The sequence below is a fragment of the Odocoileus virginianus genome, chromosome 2 (assembly GCF_023699985.2).
Source record: "Odocoileus virginianus isolate 20LAN1187 ecotype Illinois chromosome 2, Ovbor_1.2, whole genome shotgun sequence".
NCBI lineage: Eukaryota > Metazoa > Chordata > Mammalia > Artiodactyla > Cervidae > Odocoileus > Odocoileus virginianus.
Window position 1 is genome coordinate 100,857,275 of NC_069675.1, and position 18,073 is coordinate 100,875,347.

The 18,073-nt window shown below is 60.9% G+C and overlaps 1 protein-coding gene and 1 long non-coding RNA gene across 6 annotated transcripts; one reads left to right on the forward strand and one right to left on the reverse strand.

Moving 5' to 3' along the window:
• Nucleotides 1-1,008: 1,008 nt before the first annotated feature.
• LOC139031272 (uncharacterized) lies at nucleotides 1,009-4,878 on the reverse strand. 2 transcript variants are annotated; one of them, XR_011483753.1, is made up of 4 exons: nucleotides 4,726-4,878; nucleotides 3,148-3,356; nucleotides 2,683-2,861; nucleotides 1,009-1,949 (listed from the first exon to the last, which is right to left on the reverse strand). It is a non-coding gene; the product is annotated as an uncharacterized lncRNA (long non-coding RNA). The 2 variants fall into 2 exon arrangements; XR_011483754.1 differs by having other exon boundaries at nucleotides 3,148-3,819.
• A 45-nt stretch (nucleotides 4,879-4,923) lies between these two features.
• Nucleotides 4,924-13,202, forward strand: PPP1R26 (protein phosphatase 1 regulatory subunit 26). 4 transcript variants are annotated; one of them, XM_070456014.1, is made up of 3 exons: nucleotides 4,924-5,038; nucleotides 6,976-7,095; nucleotides 7,905-13,202. In XM_070456014.1, exon 3 carries the CDS (start codon nucleotides 8,292-8,294, stop codon nucleotides 11,784-11,786), a length of 3,495 nt encoding a protein of 1,164 aa, XP_070312115.1. In that variant the 5' UTR covers nucleotides 4,924-5,038; nucleotides 6,976-7,095; nucleotides 7,905-8,291; the 3' UTR covers nucleotides 11,787-13,202. The 4 variants fall into 4 exon arrangements, with proteins under 4 accessions (XP_070312115.1, XP_070312125.1, XP_070312134.1 ...); XM_070456024.1 differs by lacking the exon at nucleotides 4,924-5,038 and adding an exon at nucleotides 5,050-5,420; XM_070456033.1 differs by lacking the exon at nucleotides 4,924-5,038 and adding an exon at nucleotides 5,050-5,410.
• The last annotated feature ends 4,871 nt before the right edge of the window (nucleotides 13,203-18,073 follow it).

An 18,073-nucleotide genomic window follows, 5' to 3' on the forward strand; every position in this document is an offset into this window, starting at 1 on the left:
TGCTGTCCTGCTCATCCTGACGTTAAACACTCCAGTTGAGATTTTCACGCCCCAGTCTTACCACCTTGTCATCCCTTGACCAACTTGGAGCAGCATCCTCCACTGAACGGAGCTGGGATAAAACTCCTATAAGATGTAACAAGTTAACTGACCCCTGGCCTGCAATAGGGACAGACAGCGATGTTTCTGATGTAGAGGATTTGAGGAGTTGTTTGTGGCAGACGCAGAGCTGCTGCCCAGACCCCTTCAGGGTGGAGGCAGCGGGAGTGGGCCTGCACTGGCCACACTCCTGGCCGAGGGCCCCCTCCCAGGGGTGCCCACGCACAGTGGCCCCCACGTAAGGCATGTGGAGGCCCAACTGCTTCATCAGCAGGCAGCCTGAGGGGTCATCTCGCCAGCGGCCTCTCTGTACCCACCAGCTCCCCTCGCCCAGGCCTGTGTCCAAGGACACTGCGGCCTGACGCCTTCTCAGCTGTGTGGACCGTCCTCAGGGGCCTCCGGCCCAGAGGGCAGCTGGACCAGAGTGTCCAGTTCCTGCCAGCCTCATTGCTCTGCCTTTGCCCAGCACGTTTTCCTGCTTTTAAAGGGGTCTCCCCACTTTAATCCAGCCTGAGTCCCCATCCGGCCACCTCCCAGCACCATCCCCGGTGCCCCCAGGATCCAGCGAGAGACGAGAGCAAGCTTCCCAGAGTTGTGAGATGAGGGCCTTGGTCCAACATATTTTCTGCAAAGAATCAGAGAGAAAAAAGATTTTCTCTCAAACCTGGGGTTGGGGTTGGAAAATACCCTGCTCTTCTGAGAATAAATTGGAGGTAACATGTCTTCATTCCATTGGGGACGAACACTGTGCCCTCAAGGGGCTTATTTCGGCCTGGTTTAGCTGCCTCATAAACGGACAATCTTAAAGTCAGGTTGGTCACTAAGATGGCAAATAATAAATTGGGTGAAAATTACACCAGGAAAACTCTAATAAATCGACACTCGAGAAACAAACTGAATAAAAGTCGCTTTTGAGGCAAGAGACTTCTTTATTGATTTTTATTGGAGTTCAGTTGCTTTACAATACCGCGCTCGTTTCCACCGTACAGCAAAGTGAACCAGCTCCGTGTGTACAGAGATCTGCTCTTGTTTGGATTTGCTTCCCATCTAGGTCACTACAGAGCATGCTGAGTTGCCTGAGCTGATAGGAGGTTCTCAACGGTCATCTATTTTATGCACGGTAGTGTGTGTACGTCAGTCCCAAACTCAGGACGTGAGTGATTTTAAAAACCAGTTTTGCAGAAATAGACTTTCCAAGGCTGAATTGAGTGGGCAGAGTTATTACCTGGACCTGGTCTGGGTGTTGTGTGTGTGTGGCCACCCTTACACACACGAACTTTCATACATTTCCATTCCACACTTTACGAGTTGGTCTTTGTATGCACGAAAGCAATGCTCACGATCAAAGCTGGAACAGTATGAAGGGGTCAGCAGGAAGCCCGCAGCGCCCCGGCCAGCCGCCGCGTGGGGCCGCTCTGCAGAGCGGGCCCCGCTGCTAATGGTGGCTGGCGCATCCAGGGGTGAGATGCCACTCTGCCGTCTGTTCTGCTGGCGGGCCACCCCATGGTCACGGGGAGAGCCCGCCTGGGCTCCCCAGGCCCCACCCCGTCCTCCCCGGCAGAGGCTCCAGGCGCCCTGCAGTGAGTGTTTCCACCCCCCCAACAGCCGGGTGTTGGGGGGCTGCTCTGCTAAGTGAAGCATCGTCTTTGTGGCGATTCGCCCACATGGACTGTGACCGTAACCGCAGGACAGAGTCCTCGGAGCGGGGTCAGCGGGCCTCACGTTTCAGACATGGCGGGGACATGCCCTCATTCTCCTGCCAGCTGGCTAGGGTGCTGCATCCCAGGGGCTGTCAGAGCGTGGTGCCTCCTTTCATGTGAGTTTCTTTCATCATGAAGACACTCTTCACTCTTTTAGGGAAAACAGACAAATAAGGGGGCATCTGGCTTCTGCCACTGGCACTGACTCTGGCCCCAGGACCCCAGCTGCCTCCCTGGAGGTCACCTCCATGCAGAGAATTACAGAGACGGTCTCTAAGAATTCCCTGTTCCCCTTGACAGAAGCACAAGGGGAGGGCCAGAGGCCAGCAGTGACCACAAGGGGCCCTGGAGCCTGACCAGAAGCCCAGCCACCGCCCCGGCCCCCGCTCCCACCACTCACCCACCTGCGGGACAGAGAGCTACCGGCTGTCCTTCTAGAAGCATCGGACTGGGCTGAGCAGATACATGGGGACCCCTGCCTGGGGGAAGGGAGCCCACTTCACCGTGTCAGGTGGGTCTATTGCAAGAACCGGTGGAAGGTGGCCTGGGGGCTGATCCCAGGAGACCCTGAACCCGCACAGTGAGGACCTGACTGGGGGAACTAAATGCCAAGGTCAGCACCTCTTACAACAGGATAGTTTCGATAAAAACAGGTGCCCTTTTTCCAATGATGGCCTAACAGCATGCAGGAGACAGAGGCTCCTAAAAGTTAAAGTATAAACGCGTGCATATATGTCTGTGTGTCCACACACGTGTGTCTGTGTGCATGTGCGTGTGTGTTTGTGTATATGTACACACAACCCTGCGTGCATACACAGATATCTGAAGGCCAAGGCTTCAAATAAGAAGCGAAGAAAGTCTTTCCCTTTCCAGAATTTATTACCCGTCACATCTTGGGCTTCTGATGTCCACAGGAATCTGTAATTCACGCCCCTCCAGGTCTTCAGTAGCTCTTATTTGTAAGTTTAGCCATTAAATTGGCAAACGGGTTAGGAAACTTCAGCGTGGCAATAGCCGCCCTGGGTCTTATCTCCAACCATAAAAGAAACTTGATAGGTTTGGCTACACAAATTGAAAACCCAAGCATCACCAACAAAACAAACCAAAAGCTAAACCCAAAGTTAAAAGAAAAATGGCAAACCGAAAAATAAACGTGTATATGATGGAGATGGGTTCAATCCTCGATGAGAAAAGCTGTGAATGAGAAGACACGCGCCCAACAGAAAAGTATTTACAGATGCATACAGACACATGCAGGCAATTTTCCAAACGGCCAATAGAAAATAAAAAGGTGCTCTACACCACCAGGAGGCAAAGATTAAAGCCCAAGTGGAAAGGCTTGTTTTACCTGTGAGATTGCCAGAGACGAATGGAAGGACTCGAGCCAGCCCCGGAGGGCGGACGGTATTCAGCCGGGCCTTTCCAGAGGGCATTGGGGCCAAAATACATCCCAGTCCTGGCCCGGCAGTGTCTCTTCTAGGAATTTACCCTTAGGAAAACTGAGGCAGCTTCCAGGGACACATCAGCAAAGATGTTCATCACGGCACTAGTTAAAAACTGTGAAAAAACCATGCCAAAATATGTGGAGTCCCTAGTTCTGGCTCATTAGATACCTTTTCCCAAACTTTCAGTAACAAAGAAGTATTACTCTCATAATGGGAAGACAGTTTTTATTAAACAGTTTACTGAAGGATTAATTCAGTGTTTTCATGGGTTTCTTGACACTTGGCCCCAAATCCCCCAGGCAGATAAAAAACAGCCCCCTTCTCATCCCTGTAGGAATAAAGCCTCTGATTTGTCTTCTCCTGTCCAACTTCGGGCACTTTCTAGACAAGATACAAAACCCCAGTTTAGCCCGAGAGAGGTCTATGTCGGGGCCACGGAGGCTGGCACCGGGGGTGGAAGCACAGGGCTCATCTTCCTTTCGATGTGCCCCTCGCACGGGCCAGGGTCCGCCCCACCGGCCTCAGGACCCTGAGGCGCAGTGGCACACCCCAGGCCTTGAGTGAAGATCTCTGAGCTGTTAGAAAAATCACACAAACCCACAGGGAAGTTCAGTGAGGACCAGAAACAACCTACCTTTACTGCTGGGGGGGGGCACAAGGCGGGGGGGGGTCCTAGAAGACAGTGCCCCCTCCCCCCCCAAACCGGCCAAAGACAGGTGTGTCTTAACACACTTCCTCCTGCGGGGACGCCCACGGGTACCCCAGCCTCCACGCGGCCTCCCAACGGCCAGCCGGGCACTCGCTCAGGCGCTCAGAGACGGCTCCCCGAGTGACGGAGCTGTGCCCCGCACCGCCCTGCCCTCTGCGGCTCTGGCCCCGGAACCGCGGCCCAGCAGCTCCCCTGCAGCAGCACTCGTGCCCCTGGGGAGCTGCTTATCCATCCGCGGCCCCTGTTCCTTCTCCCGAAGGTGGAGATGAAACCCGAGGCGCCGACACAGGGGCATTTGGCAAAGGCAGCTGGAGGCCTGGGCAGCTTTCCTAGAGAGAAGGCTAGACGGACAGCCCAGAGCTCGCGGTACTGGTAGGGGCGCCGGGGGCCGGTGGGGGGACGCAGAGGGGCCGGCGGCTTCAAGGGAGCCAGACTGAGCTCTGTGCAGACTCAACGAACCCCCTCCGCCAGCCCGGAGGAGGAGGGGGCACGGTGCTAGGCACACAGTGGCCCCTGGTCGGGCAGAAGTTTCTGGTTACGGGACTGACGACCACAGAAACAGCACCAGCCCCAAAGCAGCCCATCTGTGCGCCCACACCCTCCCGGCCTGAACTTCCCACCCGGGACCGCGGAGGCAGGGCAGTGTCTGCCGACCCGGCCACCGACTCAGCGCCCAGCAGTTGGGGGCCCCCGGGGAGAGGGACCCCGCAGCGCCGGAGGGCCCCGCCTCTGGCCGGGAGCAGACGGGGGTCAGACCAAACCGACTACTCACTCGGAGCGCCCCGCGCGCACTTCGGGGGCCGGCCGGAGACGGGAGGGGAGGGGCGTCTCCGGAGGCTCGGGCCGCCTCCAGGCGGGGCCGGCGCGGGGCGCCGGGCGCCGGGCGCGGGCGCCGGGCGGGCGCGGGGGCGGCGCGCGGCTCCCGCGGCTCCTCCGCGGCGCGGCCGGCAGGTGGGCGCGCGCTCGCCGGGCGGGGGTCCGGCCGCGCCGCGCGCCTCCCCCGGAACTCGGCCGTGCCATTCCCATGATGCCCAGCCACCGGGCACGGCTTCCGGAGCGCGGCCGCCGCCGCCCCGCCGCCGCCGGTAGGTCCGGGGATGGGGCTCCGGGGCCGCCCCGCCCTGCGCGCGCCCCGCCCTCCCGCGCGCCCCCGGCGCCCGCAGGCCGCCCCTCGGTCCGGGACCCCGCAGCCTCTCCGGGACCGACGCGGGCGAGGGCTGGGGGCCGGCGCAGGGCCGAGTGGGCGGCGGGGGCCGGGCCGGAGGGCGGGCGCGCAGGCCGCACCGCGGCGCCAGGCCGCCGGGGAACGGGCCGCCGCGGGCGGCCTGGACTCGGCCGGGCGCCAGCTAGTCACTCGACCGGGAGGCCGGGGGTCGCGGCCCCAGAGGCAACTCCTGGCCCGGGCCCCCGCCAGCGCGCGCCCGCGTTCCTCGAAGCCGGCCGGGCGCGGGGCCCAGGTGAGGCCAGGTGAGGGCCGGCGGCCGGGGGGTGGGGGGCCCGCGCTCAGCCCTCCAGCAGAGATCGCGCCCCGCGTCCCGCCCCACGCAGCTTCCGGGAGGGTCCACCCGGCTTCCCGGCCAGCCCCTCGCCCCCAAACCCACGAAGCCCAGAATATAAGCCGGGGCGCAGCCCAACCCCTTCCTGCTGGAGGACCGGGTCGCTGCTTCGGGCGCAGGGATGCCTCCTGGGAGAGGCCGCGCTGGGGGTGAGCGCCCCTAGGCCGGGAGCAAAGGGCGGGCAGGGCCAGCCTAGGGTGGCGCCTTGCCTGCGGCCCTCCAGGCACGGACAGCGGCCCTGCAGATCTGCTTGGAGCCGTCCTTGCTGTGTTGTGAAGCCTCGCCTTCTGGCAAGACAGGCTGAAATTCCAGCCCACGCCCACTTCAGGCCGGCATTCGGAGAGGCCCTCCTGGGCTTTGTACCCCGACCCTCAGCTCCCTATGCTAGGGCACTAGCCGGGGGTGCACAGCATTGTGGGAAACCCAGAGCTGTGCTGAGCATCCATGCAGGGAGCCAGGCTTGTCCGGGGATAAGCATTAGCGAGGTTCTGCCCTCCTGGAGACAGGAGGTGTCTGTCTAGACAGAGAGGCCCTGGGCCCCCCTGCACAGTTCAGACTCTGGCACCACACAGCTTTGGGGCCCCCACAGTCACTCCCCAGACCTGGTTCCGGGGCTCTTGGGGTGCAGGCTAGCAGTCTGACAAAGTGGGAGCCCTCTGGTTTCAGCCTGCAGTCCCCCAAAGTACAGTTGAGGGGAGTTTTCCAGAATGATTCATCTTATGTAGACCATTGTTTTAAAACCACAAGCCAAGCTGTCGCTGGAGACACCCTCTGAGCTTTTAACCTCATTCTTGGGCTAGATAATCTGACAGTTCAGAAAACCACTCCCTGGGAGTCCGAGCTCGAGACAAGTCATTTAGAAGCAGTGACCACAGTCAAGGTGAGGAGTAGAGAGGAGCGTTTTTCCCTCCTGCACCCTCTGTTGCCTGGAGTAGGAAGTCACTGCACCCTGGCTCACCGGGATCCATCCCCAGGCCTCTTCTTCAGACGGCACTGCTGTTCATCGAGTTAACATTCCTGATCTAGACTCTGAGAAGGCCTCTGGGGATGTCTTGTATGCTGTGTTATTTTGCCAGGGCAGCTTGAATAATGACCACAGTGAGGTGGGCAAAGCCCAGTGGAAGTGCCCTCCCCCTCGGCATTGTTGGCCCCCACTGTCCTTAGGGGGGGATCTCCTTGGAGTGTGGTGCTGTTGGAAAGACCACCAGCTGTCGTGGGGGCTCCATCTGAGGACTTGGAAGTGCCTTCTCACATCCCCAGCCATGTGTGTCCTGGTACATCAGACCAACGGCTCAGGGGAATTGGAACTATTAATTGTTGTGGTTAACTGTATTTGGCCTCAGGGTAAGTTCTTCCAAAGTTGAATTTCAAGCCCTTAAATTAATGCACTTTCTTTCCCCCCAAATATTTACCAGCTATAGTTTCAGCCTCTGAATTAAGTCTCTGATTCTCTTTAATCCTGACAGTCAAAAGTCTATTTAAAAAGTGGGCCCAAGATGCTAAAGAGTACACGTAGGGAGATGAAGACCCAGTCCCTGAACCGTCTGCAAATGTTATACTGAACCTGGACTTGAAAAGAATCACAGGTAATTGTAGCAAATTCTTTGATGTTGCAGTTTCACTTTTTGAGCATAAATAGCCATAGCAAAGGACTTCCTTCTGAACTGGTCACACCCTCTGCTTAATTGCTGGTCACACCTGTTTGGGCACGTCTGTGCCTAGGTGGCCAGGCCAGGCTTTCTTGGAAAGGACTGTGGTGTGTAAACACAGGATTCTGTGCTCGTCAGAAAGGAAGCTCCTCCGGGAGAAAGATCTGCAGGGAAGCAACGCAAACACCCAGGCCACTTCCGGCCACCCCCACCCCCAGGCTCCCAGGCAGCGTCCGCCTGGCCCAGCGCCCTTTGGGGTTGGAGCTCGACTTCCCTGCTTCCAGGAGCCAAGCTCTCCTCTTGCATCTCGGTCGCTTTGCGTCCCAGTTTGGGGGGGTCAGGAGAGGGCGGAGAGGGGTGTTCGGGATTGATAGTTAATGGTGTATTTTGCGTCTTTCTAACCCACTGTGTACAACCTGTGCTATGTCCCCTCCGTGGCGGTGGCCCCAGACCTCCAGTGTAAAGGCCTTTGGGAGCAAGTCCTCACTGTGTTCCCAAGGGCAGCCCAGCGGTTCTGCCAGCCCAGCCACGTTTGGACTGAGATGCAGAAAGCGGAGAAGCCACACAGCCTGAGAAAGGGCACGTGACTGTTTCGGGCAGTGTCTGTGCTAATTCCATGCAAATAGTCATACGGTCCCCTGATCATCTGGCAAATACACATTCAACCTTTTCCAATAAAAAGGCTTTTGTGTAAATTACTCTTCAAAAGCGTTTAGGTGCTCACATCACTTAACTTCTGTTTTCAGGAGCTGCTGGTTCATGTCAAGAGTCAACCAACCCGTGATGTGTCGCTGACCCTGACTCCCCCAGTCGACCTTTCCACCCGCCCAGAGGCTTTGCGTCTTCACCCCGTGGCCCGTTTTTGACGACTTCAGAAGGTAAACCACGCCTCTGCTCCTTTACGGGAGAAGATGGACGGAGGGATGACGGCGGAAGGATACCCGTGTCAGCTTCCACGAGCTCGGCCCAGCGCACTCGGAAGCATTTTCTCATGAGTCTTCTCGGCCACCGGCCCCGTACAGCGGAGGAAGCTGAGCCCCGGGGGCCTGTGGCTCCCGCCCGCCCGGCGTGCCCAGCTGCAGGATGTGAAGCGGGAGAGAAGCGAAGCCCCGCCTCTGCGCGCGCCCGCTAGGATGTTTCTCATGAACGCGCCTCCTGTGCTGGCCCTGCGGTCCGCATGGGAGACCTTCGGCCCGCCCGGGAGCTGTAGGTTTCCCAGATGCTTCTCGGAGCCCAGAGAGGGCGTCTCGAGAGCAGCGGTGAGCGCCAAGGTGCAGATGGCCATCAGCAGGCTTCAGGGCGACGGGGCAGCCCTGGGCATGAGCGGCGAGCATGCCCGGCCGAGAAGCCAGAGGGCGGAGAGGGGCCGGGGCGCCCGACCGGCCGCCAGCCCCGCCTTTGCGGCCTGTGGTCTTGCCGCGGGTCTTGACCCCAAGGGGGAGGAGGAAGAGGCCTCCAGCCTCGGGCCCCTGGTGCCGGGTTCGGACAGCGACGACTCGGTGGACCGAGACATCGAGGAAGCCATCCAGGAGTACCTCAGGGCCAAGAGCGGGGCCGCCCCGCCGCCTGCAGCCGGGGACGGGGCCCGTCGGTGCAGACCGGAGCCACCTCTGAGCGGTGCCCCAGCCGCCCCGTGTCCCCCAAACCCTGCAGCTGGCCCCGACCATATCCGGGGCTCCGCCTCCCCGCTCAGCGTGAGCAGCGACGACTCCTTCGAACAGAGCATCCAGGCGGAGATCGAACAGTTCCTGAGCGAGAAAAGGCTACAGAAAGGTGACCTTCCTGCCGGCAGAAAGGCAGAGCCCGGCGACAGCGTGGCCAGAGCGACCTGCAGGCCTGGCAGAGAGCCGCCGCTGAAGGCACCGCAGCAGGGCCTGCTGGGAGCCGGCAAGGAGTTCGTCTTCCGGAAGCTGCCCAGGTCCGCGAAGGCCAGCACCCTGCCCAGAGGCCTCAGGTGCAAGGTCGCCGCCGAGCCTGCTGCTGCCGCCACCACGGGGCCCCCTGCAGAGGCCTCGCCGGGTAAAGCTGGGGTCCGCAGGGCCGTGGGCTCCGCACGGAAGGGCAGGCGGCCGAGGGGCGCAGCCCTGGTGCACGAGGAACCGGACTCGAGCAGCGACGACGGCATCGAGGAGGCCATCCGGCTGTACCAGCGGGAGCGGCGGCGGGAGGCCGCGGGCCAACAGGGGTCCCCGCCCGCGGAGGAGAAGGGCCCCACGGCCCCTGCTCACGGCCTGAGGGGCGCCTGGCCCGAGGCCCACAGCAAAACCCCTGGCAAAAAGAAGCCAGCGGCCCCCAAGGCCACGGACCTCAGCCCGGGCGGCCCAGACCCCAACCATCCGCCCAGGCCCCACAGGGAAACCACGGCTCCTGCGCCTCCGGGGAGCGCGGCTGCTGGGACCCCGGGCGTGGACAGGTCCCCACACCAGGCAGACACGTCTGCCGAGCTGATGTGTGCCGAGGCCATCCTGGACATCTCCAAGACCATCCTGCCGGCCCCCGTGGACGGTGGGGAAAGGCCCCCACCCACCAGTCCGCTGCGCGAGGGCCCCAACAGGCCTCCCCACCCCGACGGTGACAGCAGCGCAGTGGACAGTGACGACAGCATCGAGCGGGAGATCCGGACATTCCTGGCCCTGAAGGCACAGTCGGGGGGCCCGCTGCCCCGCATGGAGACCTGCGCCCGGCCCGCCGACAGCCCGCCCCTGCCACCCAGCCTCAGCACCCCGGCCTCCAGCACCCCAGACCCGTCCCCCGGCTGCAGAAGGAGGCGCGGCAGGATGCCCTGCATGCCCAGGCAGCCCAGAGACACGGCCGAGACGCAGGACGCCCAGGACGCCGAGCGCGGCCAGGGCCGAATGCAGCCTGGCCAGGGGCGAGCCCCTGAGGCCCCCAGAAAGGAGGGCGAGAGCCGCAGCCAGCCTCCCCCCTTCAAGACGGGCGGGCCGGGCGACAAGCTCGTCGCCCCGGACCGGCCGGGAGCTGCACCGCCAGGCCCTGGGCAGACGGCCGAGGGGAGGCGCGGGGACGCGAGCTCCGAGGAGAAAAGCAGCTCGCTGGACAGCGACGCGGACCTGGACTCGGCCATCAAGGACCTGCTGCGCTCCAAGCGGCGGCTCCGGAAGAGGTGCAGGGACGCCCGGGCTGGCTGCAAGAAGAGGGTCCGCTTCAGCACCACGGAGACGCAGTTCCTGGACAAGCTGGGGGGCTTCCAGAAGGACTGGAGAGACCGGAGCCCCCACCTGCTGAAAAGCTGTCTCTGCAAGTCCAGCAGGGAGACCCCAGGGAGACCCTCGCGCGTCCCCTCCCGGGAAACAGCAGGGGCGAAGGCAGACGGCTCGGGGCTGGAGGACACACCCTCAGGCCCCTCTGCCCCCTGGCCCCGGGGCAGGGCCACGGCCGGGGGTCTGTTCTCCAGGGAGTCAGAAGCCCGCGAGCCTCCCCGTCCCGCCGAAAGCCCCAGCTCCCTGTCTGATGATAGCAGCTCTGTAGACAGTGACGACAGCATCGAGCTGGAGATCAGGAAGTTTTTAGCTGAAAAGGCCAAGGAGTCTGTGAGCGGATCAGAAATTCCAGGAGGGGGCCTGGCCGTCCTGGGAACTGTGAGTGGGGCCAGGCCAGAGCTCCAGGGCCGGAAAGCACAGCCCCTGGGCCCAGCTGCCCAGCCAGGCGTGTGCACGCGGAGCCAGAGGGTCAGAGGGGGCCTGCAGCCAGGGTCCGAGGGACCCCGGGGGCTGGGAAGAGCCCTCACTCCAGGCGGTGGGGGCAGCCCGCACCCTGAGCAGCCCTGCCCCCCGGCCACCCTGGCCTGGTGTGAGCTGGCGCCACCCAGGAGCACCAGCAGGGCTGCGCCTGCCAGAGGGGCGCCGGCCCCCAGGAGGAACATCTGTGCCCCCAGAGACTCAGGCCCCAGGGGGCCCGAGGGGGTCGCGGGGGAGGGCACGTTCGGCCAGCTGCCGAGCCACGCGGAGGCTGGCGCCTGGGCAGAGGGCCATGGCTCGCTGGCACGGACCCCGGGCTCCGAGCGGGATGGGGCGCCCCGGGCCGGCCTCGCCCCCCAGAGCCGGCCGCAGAGCACCTGGGTGCTGGGCCCGGGAGGCAGGGACGCGGCCACGTGGAGAGGGGGCCTTGGCGGCCAGAGGGAGAAGGGGCCGGGGAGCCAGGCCAGGGGCTCACCCAGCCTCGCCGTGGACCCCCAGAGGGGCCTGCCCTTCACCGGCTTCTCGCCGCTGCTCTCCACGCAGCTGTTCCATTTCGGGAAGTGCGTGCCCTGGGGCACCAAGCAGGCCGGCCTCTTCAGCCCCGGCCTGGGTCTGCCCCTGCAGGGCCCGTCCTTCTCAGCCTTCCGGGAGGCCCAGGCCGCCCGCGGCCCAGTGTTCGGAAGCCCACGCCTGCTGGTGAAGGAGAGCAGCCGCTGGCCTTGCAGGAAGCCCCGGGCAGGGCTCGGCCTGTCCGACAGGAGGGGCTCGGGGCCGGAAGAGGGCATCCTGGACCTGCGCTTCGGGCGCAGAGGGCTGGACAGAGACGAGGAGGAGCCGGAGGCCTTGGGCAGCGATGCCAGCGAGCTCAGCGACATGTCTGTGGAGGAGGGCAGCGGGCCCGCGGCCCAGGGCCCGGCACTGCAGCTGTGAGCACCACGCGCGTGTGCCCCGCGGCCACGCTCCTGATGGAATGGGGGCCCTGGAGGCCCCTATGCAGCCTGTACATTTGTACACTAATGTGAAACCGTGTTTTTATTTAACAGATGTGTCCTGGTAAATATGATTTTTGTAGCCTTTTTTGTAAATTATTTAAAGTGCTGTAAAAACTATTTTTGATGAACGCCGCTGTTGGATCCTGCCAGGCGTTCCTCGCAGCTGTTTTCCATGGTCTCCACACGAGTCGGGGATCAGCGGACATTCGGTTCCGTGCATCCCCGTGCTCGGGGCTGACCACCGGTGGGCAGGGCCTGCTGCGGCCACAGTGCCAGCCTCGGGAAGGCAGCATCCGGAGCCCTGCCCGAGACTCACCAGACACCCCAGCAGTCCCTGTCAGGGCGCTGCTGGCCAGCACTTCTCACGTGAAAGAGCCCCCGCCTTCCCCCACATAGGCCCAACGGGGTCCTCGAGTGGAAGAGCGTTTCAAAGCACAAAGGCCGGCGGGCATACCAGCCGCCCAGGGCGCACGCCGAGAACCCCGGTGAGGTCGCCGGCCAGCCGTTCACACCTGGAGCCTCTGTGGTTCGGCGTCCAGTCCTTCTCAGTTCTGACACGACTCCACCAGCTCAGTAAACCTCTTTCTACGTGGAAGCTGCCGTCCTTCACGTTTAATCACAGCTCCAGATGGTCTCAGCCAGCCCATGTGTTTCCAATGTCCTCATCCTCATCCGTGCCCGCGGAGCGGCTGGTGCCCGGAGTCCTGAGGACCGGGGCCCGAGCCCAGCGGGGACTGGGCGGGGTGGAGTGGGGTGGGCTCCGGCAGTGGGCAGGCGTGCCCGTCTGCCCCGTGCTCTCAGTGTGTCTGCCTGATGATGCCACGCACAGCCGGGACGAGCCTGGGGCCCTGCGCCTTCCGCGTCACAGCTGCCGTGGGGCCCGCGGCCGAGCATGGGTGTTCACACGTGTTTGTCCAGCGAGCCGTGAGCCACCCTGAGTGTCACATCTCATTGCTGTGGCTGCGGTAGGCCTGGGGTGAGGTTTAAGGTGCCGCTGAAGTTGGTCGTTATTCTAAGTGCAAGTGAATTTTCACAGGTCATGTCCCCGCCCTGGGTCTTAGCGGGAATACCCACTGGGGACGTGTGTGGCACCTACCGTGTCCGGGGTCAGACGCTGTGGTGAGCAGACCTGTGGATCCCGTGACCCCCTGGTGCCCGCATGGTGTGCATCTGATGTTTCCATTGGCAGATATTCATTCACTTAAGTGCTTCCCAGGAAAACAACTCATTAATCCATGCTTTAAATTGTATTTAATTTTAAAGGAGTGCTTTTAACACTTGACAACAGGAATCAGCTTGTTTTGTATATATGAACTGGGTTTTTTTAATGCTAATAAATCAAGCACTGCTCACACCTCAGTTGATGTGGTCTGTCCTTTGCGGCGTGGCCTTTGCAGGATGTTGGCGTGAGGACCCAGCGTCCGGGACCCGCCGGGCTTCCACCCTTGCCATCAGGGATTGAGCCGTGGGCACCTCTCTGCTCCTGGACCCATCGCCGCCCCCACAGACCCTCCCCTCCTTCCTCTCCCCCAGCCTCCCCACCCCTGTTCTGGGTGCTTCCTGGGCAGTGCAGGCCATGCCTGGTTTTCACGAACTGGTCATAACCATGATAGCGTGGGCCCATGCCTGGATTGCCCACAAGCCAGGCTGCATAAAAGCTTTTGTTTTCCCACTCCCCCCACCCCGCCCCCCGCCACGATCAACTCTGTCGCTCCCTGGGGCAAAGGTGGGAGGTCCTGCAGCCTGTCTGCAAACGGGGCTGGCGTGGCATCCAGCTGCCAGCGAAGGGGACATGGGGTCTGATCCCCGGTCCTGGAAGATCCCACAGGCCGAGGGCCGCCTGAGCCCAGGCCCCACAACCACTGACCCTGTGTGCCTAAAGCCTGTGCCTCCCAGCAAGAGAAACCACAGAAACGGGAGCCCACGCGCCTCGACTCGAGAAAGCCCGCACACGGCAACGCAGGCCCGGCACGGCCAGAGCTAAGCAATTTCTTTTAAGTGGGGCGCTGCCGTGGGGGCGGCGGGAACTCGGCTGAGAAGTGACGGCCTCATCTGCAGCCCCAGCCCAGCTCCTCCGCTGGTCCCGGCCCCACCTCGCGTCCATGGGTCCCAGCGCTCCGGGTGGCCGATGCCCCCCCCACCCCCACCCGTAAGAAGAGGCTGGGGAGGGCGTGTGGCCAGAGCAAGCCAAAAGTCCCGAGACCTGCAGAGGAGGGCTTCCCTGCTGGCCCGGTGGTCACGAATCCGCCTCCCAGTGCGGGGGGCGCAGGGCCACTCCCTGGTCTGCGGGGATCCCGCCTGTCACGGAGCAACTAAGCCCGGGCTCCACGGCTGCTGAGCCTGAGCCGTGGAGCCCCGGAACTGCAGCGACAAGCCCAAGGGCCCCGGAGCTGGTGCTCAGCAACAAGCACGCACGGCAAGGAGGGAGCAGCCGCCGCTCGCAGCAACGGGAGCAAAGCCTGCACGGCAACGAAGGCCCCGCACAGCCAGAAGGAAAAGACTTAAAAGGTGGGGGTCTACAGAGAAGTCCGACCCCAAGGACCCCTCTCGCTTCCCAGTGAAGGGGGGAGGCTGCATGCTGGGCCACATGTTTATTCCCCGTAACGCAAAGCGGGGGGAGACCCGATTGCGGAGGTCTGCTGCTCTGGGTTTCTGCAGGAACCCCCCCACGCCAGAAGTCCTAACACAGCAGGAGTGGAGTGGGAGGGGGGAGAGCCCCGGGGGTGAGCGTCCGACGCTCGCCACCCGCGTGTCCGCGCAGAGGACAGGCTCTTCCTCGAGAGAAGTCACTCCTAGGTTTGCTGCTCAGAATCCGAGTTGTCAGCAGGGTTTGCGGAGCCTGGGAACCCAGCACTGAGTTTAGTTGCTCTTTTTAATTACTGTTGCTATTTCGGCTCTGCTGGGCCTCCCTTGCTGCTCATGGGCTTCCTCTGGTGGCGGCGAGCGGGGTCCCCCTGGTCACGGTGCTCCGGGTCCTCACTGCGGTGGCCTGTCCCGCCGTGGAGCCGGGCTCCGGGCGTGCCGGCTCAGTCACCGTGGCTCCGTGGCGTGTGGGAGCCTCCTGAACCAGTGATCCGACCCCTGTGCCCTGCATTGACAGGCAGAGTCCTAACCACTAGACCGCCAGGAGCGCCCCGGACACTCGGCTTAAACGCCAGCAGTTTATCTGCTCATACAGAAAGCGCTGCCACCCTGATCCCACCCCTTGCTCAGAATTCACTTAAGGGCCAGTGTAGACGGGGACAAACAGCAACAAATGCCACCCTCGCCATCTGCAGACCACCTCCAGGCCAGTACCAGGCAAGGCTGCCGGGGAGGGAAATACATTATCTGTATTTTTAATCTTTGAGATCTCTGCTGTTTTGTGTGCTGGACAGAGGGATTTGTCTTCCCAACATCAACATATTTTACTATTATTTGAAACCATTTACTCTAATCAACTATAAATAAAAGATGAAATATCACTGAAGAAAAATAGGGAAACACATGAAAATACACTTCTGGAGTAAGAAGTTCCTGGTTTTAGGCCGACTCAGCAGCTAAATTAAGTGATGAGAAAAGTGCCGTGAAACTGTCAACGTTTCATTTAAGAGTGTAGCAGAGAGGCCAGATACAGCATCTCGTGAGTGGAGGCAGGGTTTTTCTATGGCCGTGCAGTTGATGTAATAATCAGCGGAAACTGGTGTTTGTTACCCTAAGTGTTTCGATCACTTTTCCCGTAATTGCTCTGATTGGATTTAAGATTTTGAAAGATCTCAGCACAGCAGTCAGAAGAGTGATTTTCTTCCCATTTTTCAACCAACCGTTCTGTGTGCTTTTACCCCGGATAGAAGGCACAGGGCTTGTGCCGTAAGATCATCCTGTCAAAAAAAAAAAAGAGAGAGATCATCCTGTCCATCTAAACTCTTTTCCCTTCCCTCAGCACATAAAGATTGCAGTTTGAAAGTATGTTAAAAGGATAAAGTTCATGGTAATCACTGGAGTTCCTGTATGACTCATGCAAAACTAGGAAATCAGGGAGGTTCTGTGGGGTCCGACGCCGATGGCCTTGTCCCTCCCAGGACCCTCCCCCCTCCACCACCAAGGCGGGGCCCAGGGCCTGCGACAGGGCAGCCCCTCTGGACCCTAATTCCCCATCCACAGAGGGAGGTGGAGTAAGACCTGCTGCAGGCATGAGCATCGGATGAGGCAACGCTGTCGAAGCCCTTTGAAAACCGTGAGACCGCAGATGGGTGGGAGACCCGTGGCTGATGGGCGGCTCGCAGCGGCCCAGGCCCCAGGAGGGCGTGCAGACTGGGAGCTTGAGCCGGAGGCGGTGGGTGATTTCTCAGGAAGATGGGTACATGCGTGATACAAAAGGTATTTCTGTCGTCCACCTTTCCAGACATTTATTCACTGTACAGTCTAACTTCCCATTAACTCATTAGCAGCTGGTTCAGAAACACTGGTGACCGGCTGTGAGGATTAGTGAAAGCACTGCACCGCCTGACTCTGATGCCAGCACTAACTCGCTGAAGCTCACCGGCGCGCTTGGCACCTCCTGTGTCTGTGGACGTCGGCTCGACTTACCGGCCCAGCCTGGGCCCCGGCCGTCGCACGCTGTCCCGGCCCGGAGTGCCCTGCTCATGGTCAAGGCTGCGGGGCAGACAGTCCCGGGCCGGACGGCTGCGTCCACCCTGAGCACTCGGCGTTTCCAGCCAGCGCGAAGGAAGCGATGCTCCTCTTCCGTGGAGCTTCAGAACTGGACTGATATGCGCTCTTTTTATCCCCCGTTTTGTATTTCAACAGAGGTAGAATGCAGAAGCATTCTGAGTATTTTGCTATTTTTGGTGACAAGCTGTGAAAAATGCGTTTTCAGCTTGATGCCTGGAGCCTGTGCTGGTTCTCCAGCAGAGGAGAAGGATGTGACCTATCAGGAGACCCTGGCGCCAGCCTCAGCTTTGTATCGCTTCAATTCAAGGGGCTGATTTTCTCTAGAAACCATTGCCACTGCAAACGGAACCTTGAGAATGTTGCTGACATGCTTGCTTTGGCTTCACAAAGTTTTTAATAAAGAGATAACTGGTCATGGTATTTCATTTCCTCCCAAATTCATACGTGAGTAAAAACTCTCTTTGGATAAAAACCTCAGTAAAAAAGCAGCATCGAGTCTCTAGCCATTTCGTCTCTCTGGTCCCAACACCTCCCAGGTTTCCCGCAACAAGGAGTCATAAGGGAAGTGGGATCGATGTCTAGAACATACATCCCGTCGGAGAAGATGGTTTTAGTGTTTAGCTATGCGGCTGCCTCGGGTCGTAGTTGTGATGGACTTTTCGCTGCGCACTCGGGGTTTTTCGCAGACTCTGTAGTGCGGTGCGTGGGCTCACGGGTGGGGCACACCAGATAGAACCCAAGTGCCCCCGCACCACAAGGCGGATTCTTAACCACTGGACCACCAGGGAAGCCCCAGAAAATGCTCATTGAGGACGATCTAAACCACAGTGAATGTTGATTGAGAAGTAAGTACACAGAGATAGACACCCACTTCACGTAGTTACTGCTCAGAGGCTCAGGCGTGTCCGACTCTCTGCAGCCCCACGACCGTAGCCCGCCAGGCTCCCGTCCGTGGGGTTTCTCAAGCAAGAATCTCTTTTCTCCTCGTGTGCATCTTCCCAACCCAGGGTCACACCCGCGTCTCCCACGCGGGCAGGATTCTTTACCACTGAGCCCCCCCGGGAAGTCTCGTGTGGTTATCACCCCCACCAACGGTCTTCCCGGAGGGGGCCCCCACGCACACACCGCCCCTCAGCAACAAGCCAGCCTTCTTTCTGCCTCCTCCTGGGCCTTGCTCATGGCCAGGGAGTGCTCAGAGTCACTCCTTGCTCATGGCCAGGGAGCGCCCAGGGTCCAGGGAGTGCCCAGTGGCCAGGGAGTGCCCAGGGTCTCTCTGAGCCTGGCCTGGGCTCTCCCGGTCCCGCCTGGAGCCTTCCCCGCTCCAGGGAGCCCCTGCTCCCTCACCCGGCTCTCATCCACACCCCAGGCAGGTGATCTGACCCTCCCACCGCGGCCCAGCAGGCTACTTGAGAACAGAAAAACCTCACAATCTGTCATGAGGATAAAAACAAAGATGCATCCTGATTAAGACACAGGTGGAGTGCTCCAGGCATTCCCAGCATCCAGGCCGAGCTCGGGGTCTCGGGACACCCAATGCCCTGCGCCTGGATCGCAGATGACTCAGGAACCGAG

Excerpts from the sequence above, each read along its gene's own strand:
- PPP1R26 (XM_070456014.1), top strand. The coding sequence starts at position 8,292 with ATGTTTCTCATGAACGCGCCTCCTGTGCTGGCCCTGCGGTCCGCATGG.